This window comes from Bos indicus, chromosome 1, assembly GCF_029378745.1.
Source record: "Bos indicus isolate NIAB-ARS_2022 breed Sahiwal x Tharparkar chromosome 1, NIAB-ARS_B.indTharparkar_mat_pri_1.0, whole genome shotgun sequence".
Taxonomy (NCBI): Eukaryota; Metazoa; Chordata; class Mammalia; order Artiodactyla; family Bovidae; genus Bos; species Bos indicus.
In genome coordinates this window covers 82351480-82368403 of record NC_091760.1, presented here as the reverse complement: position 1 = coordinate 82368403, position 16924 = coordinate 82351480, and the positions used below count along the sequence as shown (strand labels likewise).

Here is a 16924-nt window from a genome sequence, read left to right as displayed (position 1 = left end):
GAGATCAGCCCTGGGATTTCTTTGGAGGGAATGATGCTAAAGCTGAAACTCCAGTACTTTGGCCACCTCATGCGAAGAGTTGACTCATTGGAAAAGACTCTGATGCTGGGAGGGATTGGGGGCAAGAGGAGAAGGGGACGACAGAGGATGAGATGGCTGGATGGCGTCACTGACTCGATGGACGTGAGTCTGAGTGAACTCCGGGAGTTGGTAATGGACAGGGAGGCCTGGCGTGCTGCGATTCATGAGGTCGCAAAGAGTCGGACACAACTGAATGACTGATCTGATCTGATGAGCAAGTAACTTAATCCCAGTTTTTAAATGGGAATGATTGCCTTAATAGCATAAACTTCACTTATGCTCTAAATACTGCTGTGTGAAGTAATCATTTTTGAAAAGTAACCAGAAAGTTGGGATAGCAGTATTGTGTTCATTTTAAGGCAAAACAATGCCAACTGAAGAGAAGACAGCTTGGGAAAAGCTCAATCAAAAAATCTTAGCAATCATGCCTACTTTCAAATTTTATTCAATTTTAGTCAGTTCGTTGAATTCAGTTGAATTTTATTCATTTGTGGGGCAAAATTTTCCAAAATCTTTGATTTGCTCATATTTATGCTATAAAGCTCAAAATCGGATCTATTATAAAATTATCCTCTTTAGCAACATGGAGACAATTGTATCATATAATAAAAACACAAGAACTCAAGGACCATTTGGCCACCTGACCTCTTCCTTTCCTCTTTTTCTCGGTGCCAAATTCATCTTGGCATGAAGTCAAGGTAATTTCCAGAAACTGGCAGTGCCCTGGCAAATGCACAGCTGCCCCTGTCGCCAACCCTTGCCTACTAATTTTTACACAAACCACTTCCTCCTTTTGAGGCTGAGAAGCTCACAGGGCAAGGAAGTGTGCCTGAAGGGCAGAGAGGGAGGCGCTGCCTTGTACTCCTGCGGATTCAGGAGCCCTTGTATAAGGGCAGAGGCAGCACCACCTCCCCCTGCAGCCTGGCCCGTAGATCTTTGTCCTGATAAGGGCACAGGCTGACCTTGCCGTCTTGCACCTCTGCTCTTCCTTATCTTTTTCCACTTGACTCTCAGTGTTTAAAATTCTTGCCTCGTTTCGTGTCTATCCCCTTCTAATAAATTCTAGCTTTGACTTCTCGTGAACTGAAAGATCCAGTCAGTTCCCAAGAGAGTACACGAGCCCAGTCTGGACAGAGAGAGAGGAACTGAGAGGACAAAGAGAGAGGCAGAGATGGTGGAGCTGCTTCTGCTCCCTTAGGTTCCGCTCACCAGCTCCTTCACTGTGCAGTGGCAGTGTGTGGGTGTACATACAAACACAGGTAAAATTTAGATATTTTCATCCTCCTACACTCTTACATGTAGAGTCAGCTCTGATCGTATTTGAATATAGTCATGGTGATGATTTCTTTCCTTTTGTTCTGTGCTCCTCAGTTTCTCTGCCTTTGTTGCTTGCGATTGGATGTGATTTCTTGGTGAACAGAGGAAAGCCTGTCTGACTGCACGTCTTTATACACATTTTGAGGTTTCCATCGTCTCTGCCTGCTCCCAGAGCAGCTGGATCACCAAAAGCTGGGTGCCCTTCACTGCTCTGTTGACACATGCAGGGTCACCCCTCTAAATGGATGTTTGTACTTTTTCGGATGTAGCTTTAGTGCATCTAGAATAGCATTGCATTATCATCTTTTGTCATCAGTGATCATGCTATCATGACTATTTGTTTCTATTTGTCTGAATAAATAACCAGACTAGGGGAAGACCATAGGATAAGGAAAGAGGATTCATTCCAGCTCTGCCACTAATTAGTTGTATTGAGCAAGTCAACAGTCTCTCTGGGATTTTATTTTGTATGTGAGACAGGTAGATTGGACTATATTCCTTAAGGGTCCTGTTATTCTTGACCTCCTAAATATCAAACTGTATGTGATGACCATGCTAAAGTTCTCTTCTTTAGACTCATTCCTAGTGCCTGTGTGAGCAGGTCCACTTCACGTGCACTACTAACCTCTTAGAAATCAGAAGAGATGGGAGTTCTCTGGTGGTCTAGTGGTTGGGATTTGGCACTTCCAGTGCTGTGGCCCAGGTTCATTCCTGGTTGGAGAATTGAGATCCCACAAGGTGCAAGTTGTGGCCAAAAAAAAAAGAAGAACTGAGAAGAGGTTACAATTCAAAACAAACTCATGTCTTTCTAACTTTTTGTATATGAGCTAATTTCAGTGTGATGTCATCAAGGAGAAGAAACTCAGAATAGAAGTGGACAAAATGGAAATTTACCAGGAGTTAATATAAAATTCTGCAGTTGAGTTCAAAGAACACTTTGCACAAATAGGTGTTTGGCTGAAATTCACATATACATTTGGGTATTTGCGTTATCAACTGATGTGAGCCAACAGCATAATGTATGCCCTATGCTGTAAAGGATAACCATGAATCCCAATGGCAAAAACAGATTGGAAGCAACTGCTCAGACAGTGGCCAGGTCAGATAGCATGAAGTCAGAGATCCTGAAAGATATCAAGCAGAGCAAGGTCAGAGAGGCCAAAGGCAAAAGACAGCTGAAGGTCATGGCAGAAGATCAGCAAGAATGCAAAATGAAGGGATCAGTAATGTCAGAGCCTAGAGAGGAACACAAAAGGAAGGAAATGGGGAGCATGGGGCTGGGGGTCAACTCAGCAAACAGCTGTTTCTATAATGAAGGGCTCCAGCTTTTCTTTTTCTTTCTTTTCCCCAACCTTATATTCCCAGGTAGCTTCCCAGCCCTTTAAATTTCTCCACGCCCTGGAAGTTGTCTCGCTTAACCTAACTTTGTCCTGTTAAAGTTCTCTCTCTGATTTCTTTAAAGGGAAGAATTGTCTGTATTATTTCATGAGCTTTCAGAGCCGTATGTGAAGGAGTTGCTTTTATTGCACACCGCTGTCCAACATCAGCTGACTTTTTCATTATTTCTGGTTGACCAGCTCTCCCACACATGCCCTGGTCGCTTTTTCTCTGCCTTTGCTCACACTCTTATTCTTTCTTAACTTCCTTTCCTCTGTCGGTGTCAAACACATCTTCCTTACCTTCTCATGTCCCCATTCTTACTCCCTGTAGACCAGAATGTGGCATGAATGTCGTGGGGGTGAGAGTGGGCAGGAGGTAATTCCCTCGGTGTAATTATTAACTCCTTAAGTAGCATTAGTCGCTTAGCTGAGTCCAACTCTTTGTTATTCCATGAGCTATATACAGCCCACCAGGCTCCTCTATCCGTGGAATTCTCCAGGCAAGAATACTAGAGTCGGTAGCCATTCCCTTCTCCAGGGGATCTTCCCAACACAGGGATCAAACCCAGGTCTCCTGCATTGCAAGCAGATTCTTTACCATCTGAGCCACCAGGAAAGCCATCTTACCAGGTGGTGCTAGTGGTAAAGAACCAGCCTGCCAATGCAGGGGGCCTAAGAGATGTGGGTTTGATCCCTGGGTCAGAAGATCCCTTGGAGGAGAGCATGGCAACCCACTCCAGTGTTCTTGCCTGGAGACTCCCATGGACTGAGGAACCTTGGAGTCTACAGTCCATGGGTTCGCAAAGAGTCAGATACAACTGAAGCAACTTAGCACACATGCATGACTCAGTAGGATTTAAGTTAACTGTGTTGGGGCTTCCCTGGTGGTTCAGATGGTAAAATATTTGCCTGCAATGCAGGACACCCAGATTCAATCCTTGGGTTGGGAAGATCCCCTGGAAAAGGGAATGGCAACCCACTTCAGTATTCTTGCCTGGACAGAAGAGCCTGGCGGGCTACAGTCCATGGGGTCACAAAGAGTCAGACATGACTGAGTGACTAACACTTTGAACTTTTGAATTTAAGTAGTGTATAAGCTTTGAAAGAAAGAAACTATGTCTTACAGAGACCACATGGTACAGTAGAGAGTTTGGGATTAGGTCCTGGCTCTGTGACCTTTAGCATATACCTCTCTCTAAGCCTCAGTGTTCTTCTGGGAAAGACAGGAATAACGATTCCATGCTCTGGCTTCCTTACACAGGCAATCAGATGTTTAGGTCAAGGTCACAGGAAATAGCATTTTTTAACCTGTAAAGTACTCTAACAGAATGAAGGGTAATCATAACAGGTGCCTTGTTATAAAGAATTGAAGGAAATCTGAGAATCTGAATTCTTAGATTGTAATTCTTGCTCTACCACTTACTCAGTATGTAGCCTTAGAAGTTTCTTACTTCTCTAATGAAAATGACACCATCATAAAGATAATGTTGCTGGTGCTGGCTTGTATACCAGTTTGTAAGAGCCAGTTGTCAAATATTTAGTAACTGCAGGCAGGTTGTTAAGCTATTGTTACGAGCCTGAAACCTGACTTGGTGGGAGTATTTATACCAGGGAAATTAGCAAATACTACTTATCAGATTACTGGGTTTTTATTCTGGAGAGTAGATGGCTCAGACAACAGACATTTACTTCTGACAGTTTTGGGGGCTGAGACAACCAAGACTGAGGCACTTGCATGTTCCATAGTCTGGTGAGGGCCCACTTCCTGCTTCATAAACAGCCGTCTTCTCACTATGTTCTCTCGTGGCAGCAGAAGCAAGGGAGTTCTCTAGGGTCTTTTTCACAGGGCAGTAACCCCATTCACAAAGGCTCCACTGTCAGGACCTAATCACCTCCCAAAGGCCCCCCAGCCAAGCGGCATCACAAATGAGTTTCACCGTGTAAGTGGAGTGAGGGGAAGACATTCACCCTATAGAAGTGTATTGATACAGAATGCTTAGAATATCTTGAAAAACACAACATAAATCCCTCCCAAATCTAACCACCTAGAATTAACAGCTATTAATTCTTTGGATGTATCCTTCCAGTCTTTTTTTCTTATACATGTGTTTGTGTATCTTTTTAAATAATAAAAATTTTAAATGGCTTATGTTGTATATATTGTTCTAACCTATTTTTTATATTACTATGTCATGAACATTTTCTCATGTTAGTAAGTACTCTTCTACAACATGATTTTTAACTGCTGCACAGTATTCCATTACGTGGATCAACACCACTGTTTAACCAATCCCCTTTGCTTCAGCGTTTTTACTGTTATAATCAGAAGTGTAGTATGTGACTGACTAAAGACAGGGTGATCTCACGTCCTCCTCCTGTTCTCCCCAGGTTCTGAAGCCCCCTCTTACATCAGAACTCTACTGTAATGATCCTCTGAGTGTCATCTCAGGACCTCGGGCACACTCATGGCACGATGGCCAACCCTCAGGAGCACCTGAGCTGCTCCTCTTCTCCACGTTTGCCTTTGAGTGAAAACAAAACCTTCAATGGACTACAAGATGACCTCGCACCTATGGGGAGCCACGCTTCCCCCAAGCTTCTTAAGGACCAGCAGGAAAAGGGCATGGTGCAAACTGAGCTAGCTGAAGGCACGAACAGCCCCATCACCACAACAGTGTTGACAAGCATAAGTGAGGATTCCAGGGACCAGTTTGAGAACAGCGTTCTTCAGCTAAGGGAACAAGATGAATCAGAGATGGCCATGTCTCATGGGAACAGCAACACTGTGGATGGAGAGGGCACAAGTGGAACTGAAGACATCAAGATTCAGTTCAGCAGGTCGGGCAGCGGCAGTGGTGGGTTTCTTGAAGGACTATTTGGATGCTTAAGGCCTGTATGGAATATCATTGGAAAGGCATATTCCACTGATTACAAATTGCAGCAGCAAGGTAAGCAAGATACTTCCTGTGTAAACATCCCACCACCATTAACTGAGTAACTTTGATAAACTAAAGACCTAGAGCCAGAAGAATACACTAGGTCAGTCTCCTGTAGACCTTCTGAATGGAGCAGAGTGACATACAGTTGGTCTTTTTTGGTTGAAGCCCATCTTTTGTGGTTATCCAGTGATGTCCGGAGTAGAGTACATATAAGACAATCCATGACATTGTGAGGAAGAAAATGTTAGAGCTCCTGTTCCTTTTAACTCAGCATTTTAAATTTCTATTCTCATGTATGTTTTCACATGTATATTTAGTATTTTAATAAAGTTGCACAGATATATAATTTGTAAATAAATCACATAGTAGGCACATATTCCAAATTTTTTATTAACAGTTTTTTACAGTCAAAAATTTGATGGTCACTGGACTAATTCAAAACCAGACAGAAATGGCATGGTATTGCCTCCAAAGATTGCAGGACTGCCTTAGTTAATAGCAAAAATGAATATTTTAAATTTTATAGTCAAGCTCAGAAAACTCATGTTTTGAGAAAAGAACAAAATATCTAACCATCCTTGAGAAACATTATTATTTCTAGGTCCCACAGCTTTTTAAAAAGTAAAATTTTAACTCCCATCATTGTATAACATGTATATTCATATATTCCAATTCAAGCCTTACTCTTTTTGAAGTAAAGAGAACACATGGCCCTAGTGTTCTTTATTTATATTCTTGTAACTTTATTTATATTCTTGAAACAGTTTTTCCTGAGAATAAAAGTAAGATATATATAGAAAATTTTGAACCTGCAAGTAAGTTCACCCAAAAAAGTTAAAATAATCGATGATTCCCCAATCTGAAGTAACCAATCGAAGTGTTTTGGCACATATATTATGTTAGCCTATATATCTGTGTGTAAGTATGCTTTTAAAAAGTCATACTGTTCTGTAACTCCTTTTTATTTCATATTGTGAATCCTTCCCATACCATGAAATATACTTTTCAGCATCATTTTTAATGTCTGCCTAATATTAAATTGTGTGAACATGTACAATTTAGTACTTGTAATTAAGTTATCCTCTGTGTTTTTCCCTTTGGATGAGAACTCAGGGTTTACTCTTTTAACAACGTTCAAATGTAACATAAGCATTGTTAATTATATTTATCAAGTTGTACATTACATCCCCTTGATCTTATAACTGGAAGTTTGAACCTTTTGACTGCCTTCATCCAATTCCCCCTCTCCCACTCTCCACCTCTGGTAACCACAGAACTGATCTCTCTTTCTGTGAGTTTGTTTCTTTTTGAAGTATAACTGACCTAGAGCACTATATTAGTTCCTGCTACACATCATAGTGATTTGACACATGGCAACCCACTTCAGTGTTCTTGCGTGGAAAATTCCATGTACAGAGGCATCTGGCTGGCTACAGTCCAGAGTCGAAGAGTCAGGCTCGAAGAGTCAGACATAGCTGAGCACACGTGCACCGTGTGTTTCAGAATGATCACCGTGACAGGTCTAGCTACTGTCTGTCACCACACAGAGAGATTGCATGATTGTTGACTGTATTCCCCACACTGTACATTTCACGCCTATGACTCATTTATTTTGCCCTAAAAGTTCGTAGCTCTTAATCTCCCTCACCTATTACTCCCCTCCCCCTTCTTCCTTCCCTGTGACAACCACCTGTTTGTTCTCTGTATCCATGGCTCTGTTTCTATTTTGCTGTGTTTGTTCATTTGTTTCGCTTTTTAGATCACACATTTAAGTGAAATCATATAGTATTTGTCTTTCTCCATCTGACTTATTTCACTTGGCATGGGGCCTTCTAGGTCTATCCATGTTGTCACAGATGGCAAGATTTCATTCTTTGTTATGGCTGAGTAATATGCTGTTGTGTGTGTGTGTGTGTGTGTGTGTGTTTATATATATACACCACATCTTTTTTTATCGGTTCATCTACTCATGGACACTTTGATTGCTTCCAAATCTTGGATATTGTAAATAATGTTGCAGTTAATGTAAGGGTGCATGTATCTTTTCTAAAGAGTGGGGTATTTGAGGGGTTTGTTTTTTAATTTTTTATACAATTTTTAAAGGATGCTTTCCATTTACAGTTATTACAGAATGTTGGTCATATTCACCATATTGTACATTACACCCTTGAGCCTGTCTCACACCCAGAAGTTCGTACCTCCTACTCTTGCACCCCTATAGCGCCCCTCCCTCTCTCTCCATTGGTAGCCCCTGGTTTGTTCACTGTATCTGTGAGTCTGCCTCTTTTTAGTTATATTCATTTGTTTTTTTGTATTTTTTAAAGTCCAAAATATATGTGTATCATATAGTATTTGTCTTACCCTATCTGACATATTTCACTTTAGCATAACATCCTCCATGTCCATCCATATTGCTGCATATGGCATAATTCTGTTCTTTTTATGGCTGAGTAGTATTCCATTGTGTCGTATGTGTATGTGTGTGTGCGTATGTATATATATGTCAAGTTGTATGGACTATTTGTATATGATGGATGTTAATCCTTTAACAGGCATATTTGCAAATATTTTCTCCCATTCAGTAGGTTGTCTTTTTGTTTTGTCAATGGTTTGGCTTTGCTCTGTGAAAGCTTGTAGGTTTAATTAGGTCCCACTTGTTTATTTTTCCTTTTATTTCCTTTAGGGTCCAAAAAAAAAATATTGCTGCAGTTTATGCCAAAGAGTGTTCTGCATGGGATTGCATTCCTCTAGGAATTTTATAGTCTCTGGTCTTACATTTAGGTCTCTAAAGAGTGTTTTTGTTTTCTTTAGATAAATATCCAGGAGTAGAGTTGTTGGGTCATATGGTAATTCTATATATAGTTCTATTTTTAGTTTTTTGAGGTATCTCCATACTGTTTTCCATAATGGCTGCACCAATTTGCATTCCCATCGACAGTACACAAAGGCTCCCTTTTCTCTACTCCTGGCCAACCCTTGATGATTAGTGATGTTGAGCATCTTTTCATGTGCCTGTTGGCCATTTATATGTCTTCTTTGGATAAATATCTATTCAGCTATCTATTTATCCTCTGTCCATTTTTTAATCAGGTTTTCTTTTTTATGTTGTTTTGAGTTCTTTATACATTTTGGATATTAACCCCTTATCAGAATAGCCTCCCATTCAGCAGGCTGCCATTTCATTTTATTGTTTCCTTCACTGTGTAAAAGCTTTTTAGTCTGATACAGTCCCATTTGCTTATTTTTGCTTTTGTTGCTCTTGCCTGAGAAGACATATTCAAAAAAATATTGCTAAGATTGATGTGAAAGAATGTACTGCCAATGTTTTCTTCCAGAACTTTTATGGTTTCATAGATCTTACATTTAGGTCTTTCATCCATGTAGCTGTCTAATTTTCCCAACACCGTTTATTGAAGAGGCTGTCTCTTCCTCCATTGTATATTCTTGCCTCCTTTCTTGTAGACTAATTGCTCATACAAGTATCGTTTCATTTCTGGGCTCTCTGTGCTGTCCCATTGATATCTGTGCCAGTACTATACTGCTTTGATTACTATAGCTTTGTCTTACAGTTAGAAATCAGGGAGCATGATACCTCCAGCTTTGCTCTTCTTTCTCAAAATTGTTTTGGATATTGGGTATATTTTGTGTTTCCTTACAAATTTTAGGATTATTTGTTCTAGTTCTATGAAGAATCCATGGATATTTTGACAGGAATTGCACTGAATCTCTAGACTTCCTTGGGTAGTATGGTCATTTTAACATTATTAATTCTTCCAATTCGTGAGCATGGTATATCTTTCCCTCTGTGTGTGTTGTCTTCAATTTCTTTCATCAATGTCTTATTGTTTTCAGAGTACACGTCTTTTACCTCCTCAGATGTATTCTTAATATTTTATTTGTTTTGATGCATTTGTAATTGCATCAAATTATTTTCTTTATTTCCTTCTCTGATTGTTGATTGTTAGTGTATAGAAATGTAACATATTTCTGTATATTAATTTTGTATCCTGAAACTTTTCCAAATTCATTGGTAAATTCCACTGCAATCTTCTCATTTGACAGTTTGTTTACTATTTTCAGTGGTTATAAGCCAGGCTGCAATGAATATAGCATTGAAACATAAACATCACCATATGTAAAATTAGATAACCAGTTGAAATTTACTGTATGATACAGGGAGTTCAAATCTGGTATTCTGTGACAACGTAAATGGGTGAGATGAGGTGGGAGGTGGGAGATGGGAGGGAGATCCAAGAGGGAGGGGACATATGTGTACTTGTGGCTGATTCATGCTGATATATGGCAGAAACCAACACAGTATTATAAAGCAATTATCCTCCAATTAAAAATGAAAAAAAATTTAAGTCTACAAATAACAAATGCTAGAGAGGGTGTGGATAAAAGGGAACTCTCCTACACAGTTGGTGGGAATATATATTGGTACAGCCACTATGGAAAACAGTATGGAGATTCCTCAAGAAACTAAAAACAGAATTACCGTATAACCCAGCAGTTCTACTCCTGGGCAAAACTATAATTCAAAAACATACATGCACCCCTGTGTTCATAGCAGCACTTTTCACAATAGCCAAGACACGGAAACAACCTAAGTGTCCATCAACAGAATAATGGGTAAAGCTGTGGCACATATATACTGTGGAATACTATTCACTCATTACAAAAATGAAATAATGCCAATGCAGTATTCCTCAGTCATAAAAAAGAACAAAACGCCATTTGCAGCAGCATGGATGTAAGTAGAGATTATCATGCTAAGTGAAGTAAGTCAGAAAGAGAAAGACAAATACCATACGATATCACCTTTATGTGGAATCTAAAATATGGCATAAATGAACGTATCTGCAAAACAGAAACAGACTCACAGACACAGAGAACAGACTGTGGTTGCCAAGGAGGGGGTTGTAGGAAGGGATGAACTGGAAATGTGGGGTTAGTAGATGTAAACTACGACATATATCAATAGAATGGATGGCAACAAGGTTCTACTGTATAGCACAGGGAACTGTATTCAATTTCCTGGGATAAACTATAATGGGAAAGAATATGAAAAAGATTGTGTGTATATATATATAGGGTTAGGGTCCCATATATATATACACACACACACATATAAAACTGAATCATTTTGCTATACAGCAGGAATTAACATTATAAATCAACTCTACATTTTTTAAAAATTGACTCTGAAATGCTTTCTCTTAAATTGATACCAGCCTCCTCATCTATACCCCTTCTCCATAGGTAGATTGGGGTTTACCTGTAAATCTGTCAATTCCTGATATGCATTCCAGGATTTGTCAACCATAGCATTCTTTCTCAGTCCATAGATGGTGTCTGTCTTTCTCTCTCTTTCATACATGCTCCTTGCCTTATGCATTCTACCCTCTTGTTACCTCTATGATCTTAAGGTTTCAAGGAAATTAGAAAGCTGTTCCTTGTCACATGGAGATTGGGGATTCCTATGTAAAACAGTATTATTGTTTTAAAAATTGGGAATAATACAAATACATACAAGTATTAGTTGCTCAGTTGTATCCGACTCTCTGTGACCCCATGGACAGTAGCCCACCAGGCTCTTCTATCCATGGAATTCTCCAGGCAAGAATACTGGAATGTGTTGCCAAAATTGGGAATAAAGACAAACCCAAAGAGGAAAATAAAAGTCACTTATCATCCCACAGCCCAGACATAACCACCCTTAATTTACTATTTTTCAGAAGTTCCTTCTTCTCTGCTTAGACACAAAACCTACTGATATCTGCTTATATGATAAACTCATTTGATTTTTAAGGTCATAATTTGTCCAGTCTAATAATTATTTTGGTGGAAATGTGGAGATCTCAGGATCCAAACGCAACATTGAAGTTCAGACTCATAAAGAAGGCTAACAGACACATCCTATGTCTTTTAAAGAAGCCTTTAAAATTTTTTTATTGTTATATAACCTTGTAGGGAGAAGGAAATGGCAACCCACTCCAGTGTTCTTTCCTGGAAAATCCCATAGATGGAGGAGCCTGGTAAGCTACAGTCCATGGGGTCACAAAGAGTTCCAACACGTCATGCATTGGAGAAGGAAATGGCAACCCACTCCAGTGTTCTTGCCTGGAGAATCCCAGGGACGGAGGAGCCTGGTCGGCTGCCGTCTATGGGGTTGCACAGACTCGGACATGACTGAAGCGACTTAGCAGCAGCAGCAGCATATAACCTAGTATTTAATTTTTCTTCTAATTGATTGTGTGACCTTCAGAAAGGCTTATTTCAGGAACAAATAAGAAACATGCTTGGTCAGTTTAAACTTATAAGGTTGCAGCAGCTGCCCAGTTCTTCAGCAGATGACAGGATATCCTACTGTGAGCAGGTGTTGCTGTGGGTTGTACAAAGATTCACCAGCCTAAGTGTATTTTTTTTCTTATCAGCTCCAGGATCAGGGAGCTAATCTTTAATCCTGGATTACAGTCAACCAAAGGCTAGTAGTACATATAACAGATGTGTCCCTGCATTTGGTATTATGAAGAAATTTCACTCGATTAAAAAAGTTTTAATGATATCTTCGTCTCCCATTTAGTAGATTGGTGGTTAAGTGCAAGTAAGGTAGTATGTAGAATTGAAATCTTTTAATGCCAAATAGTTCCCAGTCTCAGAACAAGTATTGTTATAGACTTGTCTAGATAAACAAAGGAGAACTTATATGTTAAAGTGAGTGGGCTCGTGGCTTTTTCTCAGCCCTAGGGATCATGATGGGTATTGGAATTAAGATTGTAGTCATAGTGATGAATCAGAGAGAAGATAAAAGCTGGGGAAGAGTACCAATGGGACAGATATAAAAGCAGTGGAAAGTCTGGGACTGGCCCTGGAGGGAGCCCAGCCAGTTTCCAGCATAACGAGGTTAGCTATCTTGCTTCTTGGTGATGCAGACCCCCCAGTTTGTACAATCTTGTTGCTGACATTCTTTTTGCCGCCATTTTCCTATTCCTTGGCTCCCTACTAGGTATTGATCAGGACATTGGAATTGGACAGAGAGAACAAAATGCCATGAATCAGTTTTCCTTCTGGGAGTCAGCTCTAGTAGAAACTCTTGACAGAAAGGTGGTTGAAGTATTACTTTATACTCTGTGTTCCTGAATTACCAGTGCTGTCCCCTTTATTTTTCCATGGATAATTAAGATTTGGTTGAGCATAGATGAATTAACACAGGTATGAGCTACTGTTGGTCAAGAAAATTTTTAGTATTTATTATAAATTCAACCTTTGATATTTGAGTGCCAGATATTTTTATCATTTATATTTCTTTTATTTTATAATTGAAGTATAGTTAGTTTACAATATTATATTAGTTTCAGGTGTACAACATAGTGATTCAATATTTTATATATTTATTCTATTTAAAGTTGTTATAAAATATTGGCTATATTCCTTGTGCTGTACAATATATCCTTGTAGCTTATTTACTTTATGCATAGTAGTTTGTGCCACTTAATCCCCTACCCATATCCTGCTCCTCCCTCTTATCATTTGTATTTTAATAATTCATTTATTTCTTATTTTATAAAAATATCAAATAGGAATTATTTATAAAAATATATAGTAAGTTACAATATAAACATTATAAAATGATGTGAAAAGAAAGGATTATTTAACAAATTTTTTAAATCACTAAATAACAATATTAAAAAATTAGTTTGCATTAGTTCTCACATCCTGCAACAAATTAAGCTTCAGATGCAAAGGTTAAGCTTAAAAAATCAACTATAGATCACTCTTAGAAGATAGATTAGACAGTGGAAGAAATCACAAAGCAAATTACAGACAACTATAAAAGTATTTTGTTTAAAACATGAAATTAAAAGAAAAATGCTTTTGTAAGAAGTCTCTTCATATGTATCAAATAGAAAGCTCCTTCAAGTTTATGAGAACTGCAAACCCAAGTAAATAAATGGGCAAGGGGTAAATTTGATAATTCATACAAAGAAGATGTATTAAATGTGGAAAAAACATTCTCACTGGCAATTAAAATAATGCACACTTATAAAACACTATTTTAGCACCAAAAAATAATTGGCAACAGTCATTGCTGGCAAAGTTGTAGTAAAAGAGACTCATGCTTTACTAATGTCAGCAAAAACCTTTTGGATAGCAATTTGGAATATACACCAAGAACCAGGAAATTATACTCTTTAAGGATTGAATTTGAGGAATAATAATAAAGAAAGAGAAGTATCAAATTTAAATTAGCAAACAAAAAAATAGAGATACTTAAGTACTATCAAAGATAAGAGGATACAGTAAACAGCTGTTAATCTTATAAATAAAAACTGTAAATATATGGGGAATACATAATACATGAAAAAACAGAAAAAACTATACATCACATACACTCTTTCATAGCTATATGCATATACAGAACGGAATGGAAGTCACTCAGACGTGTCTGACTCTCTGCGACCCCATGGACTGTAGCCTACAGGGCTCCTCTGTCCATTGGATTTTCCAGGCAAGAGTACTGGAGTGGGTTGCCATTTCCTTCTCTAATATGCATATAAACAAAGACTAAAATAAGATGAAAACAGAATATGGGTTGGAATTTCAGATAAAATATATGCTTTTCTGTTTCTTTCTAGAATTTTCTAATGTTTTCTAGTACTCAACAGTAAATAAAGATTGAGTAAATAGAGAAAAACAGCTAAAGATTGTCTAATTTTAGTAATTATGTATTAAAAATTAGAGTAACCTGAATTTGTATGGAGTTATTTGGAAAAATATTGCCCAGTTATGCTCTTGCTCAAAATCCAGTGCTAGTACTGAGCCCCCAGGATGGTCAGAATGGCTCTGTGTTCAGTTCTTCGCTGGACCACTAATGAGTAGCTCTTTTCAGTATACCTGGGTCCCATGTGTGCCACACAAGTAAGCCTATGAGGATGAAAACTCTTAGATGCCATAGAGGTAACTCAAAGCAGTCAAGACTGTAACTTACTGTTCCCACCCAAATTTTACTTGGTATTGTTTGTTTGTTCCTTTGGTGATTTCATATTTGTGAGCTATTTGTGTTTTAGAGAGGTTTGTTTTTGTAGAGCATCTATTCAGTTTCAGTAGAGCAGAAACCTTTAATGCTGGTCATACCAGAAGAATGGGACAAATGCCCATGCTATTAATCTCCCTCACTGTAGTTTTTTATGCACTATGTATTATTATATTTGGAAGGTCATGTTTTAACCATTGTAACAAGAAAACACATTTTATTAAGAATCTATGGAATCTCTTTTCTCTCGAAGTAGATAAAACTAGAAAAGAGAGAAATGTAGTTCCCTTCCACTCTTTCTCCTTTTGCTTCATCAACATAGGTAGTGAGTTGATTTGCTTTCAAGACCAGAATATCTTTAAAGCTGATTCAACACTACTAAATTCAGTGTTCTGCAAACTGTAGCCTTTAAGTGATTGGTGACCTGACAAGAATCTCTCATAACCTTTAGCATTGTCATCATCTTCTCCTCACTTCACGGGGCTCCTAGCTCTTTGATGTTCATTTCTGTCCAGTGCAGCGATAATGCACTGGCAGAAAGGATAATCAATGGATTATAGTCTTCTCTTCAAGTTTCATGAAATTAAAGCACATATTGATTGAATTTTTGATCTATTTTAAATAGTATTTTATTCACTATAAAAGTAATATATGCTGAAAGTTACAGTATTGTAAATCCACTATACTTCGATAAAATAAAAGTAATATAGGCTTATAGTTTAAATTTTTTAATACAGAAAAGGATAAATGACATAACATGAATCAATAGTGCCACCACTTAGAAATGACCCCTGTTACATTTTTGGTGCAAACAGAAATTAAACTTTAAGAGAAACTGGCAAGTAGTGCATCTATATGTGTAAATTTATCAAGACTAATAAATGACCCTCTCTTTCAATTACTTCATGGGAAGGAACGTGGTATAGCAAAAAAAACACTGTCCCTGGACTCAAACCAGTTCCAAGGTCCTTGGCCCTGTTCTTCCACTTACCAATTTTGACTTTCAGTTGTTTAAGGCCTGGTTACCCTTTGCCTTAGTTTTCTCATATTTAAGTAACCATAATATGGCCAGACTTGTATGATTGTTCTAAGAATTAAACATACGACAGACCTAAAACACTCTGCTAGTGTCTGGCATATAGTAAGTACTAAATAAAAGGTAAATACTAATTTAATTGTTATACATCATTAGGTCCTCAGGAGAGTATCACTGAAAATGCATTCAACAAGGATTAATTGAGCACCTGCACTAGAAATTCAGAAAGGAATAAAGCAACACTTGTAATGGGTAATAAGGTAGGGATAATGACGTAGAGACAGATAGGTGAACTGACTGAACATGCAAGCTTCAAGTGAGGAGGTGGGGCTGTGGGAGTGTCAGGATATGTTTTGTTTGGAGGCGATTATATTGGAGATTTCCCATCTGCAGGATTTCACTGGTTAAAATCTATACAAACTAATACATGTGAATATCTCTATGATATCAAGACCCATAGAAAAGTTCCATCTTTTAGCAAGTTACCAGGTGAGAGACAAAAGTTGAGGTCATTCTGGGTGATGGTGAAATTGGTCCCTGCAGAGTGGCCTTGTAGAATGGCCCCTGAGCAGATTCCAGGCTCTCTTTATGCTTGTTTCTCACTTGTGTGCCTAGATACTTGGGAAGTGCCATTTGAGGAGATCTCAGAGCTGCAGTGGCTGGGTAGTGGAGCCCAGGGAGCTGTCTTCTTGGGCAAGTTCCGAGCGGAGGAGGTGGCCATCAAGAAAGTGAGAGAACAGAATGAGACGGATATCAAGCATTTGAGGAAGTTGAAGCACCCTAACATCATCGCTTTCAAGTAGGTCAAGGCTTTTTTTTTTTTTTTTTTTAAGAAATAGATTTTCTTTCCCTCAGTACATACATGTAAGTTCCTGACTTATAAGACATGTTAAGAATACTCTACAGACTTAGCAATGTGCTAGGTGCTTTGGGAGGATACCAAGGAACTATTATATTAGAATCACGTTTTTGAGAATTTGATAATCTAATAGCTCTTTTTGCCAGAGCACACAGTGCTTGGAAGGGAGGGAGATACATGGGACAGAGAGGGAGAAGGTGAACTCCTTCCATGCAGTCAGATCTGCTGAATCAATGTAATTTATCAATAGCATAACAGAGGCCTCTTCAAGATAAC

At 38.5% G+C, this 16924-nt stretch overlaps 1 protein-coding gene across 5 annotated transcripts in view; it reads left to right on the top strand.

Moving 5' to 3' along the window:
* MAP3K13 (mitogen-activated protein kinase kinase kinase 13) overlaps positions 1 to 16924 on the top strand; it is a 161794-nt gene that overhangs the window by 105774 nt on the left and 39096 nt on the right. For all 5 annotated transcript variants that reach the window (XM_070790586.1, XM_019958503.2, XM_070790581.1 and 2 more), the window contains 2 exons: positions 5166 to 5725; positions 16405 to 16588. In XM_070790586.1, coding sequence (XP_070646687.1) covers positions 5251 to 5725; positions 16405 to 16588 — 659 coding nt within the window. In that variant the 5' untranslated portion in view covers positions 5166 to 5250. The remainder of the gene's footprint in view (positions 1 to 5165; positions 5726 to 16404; positions 16589 to 16924) is intronic.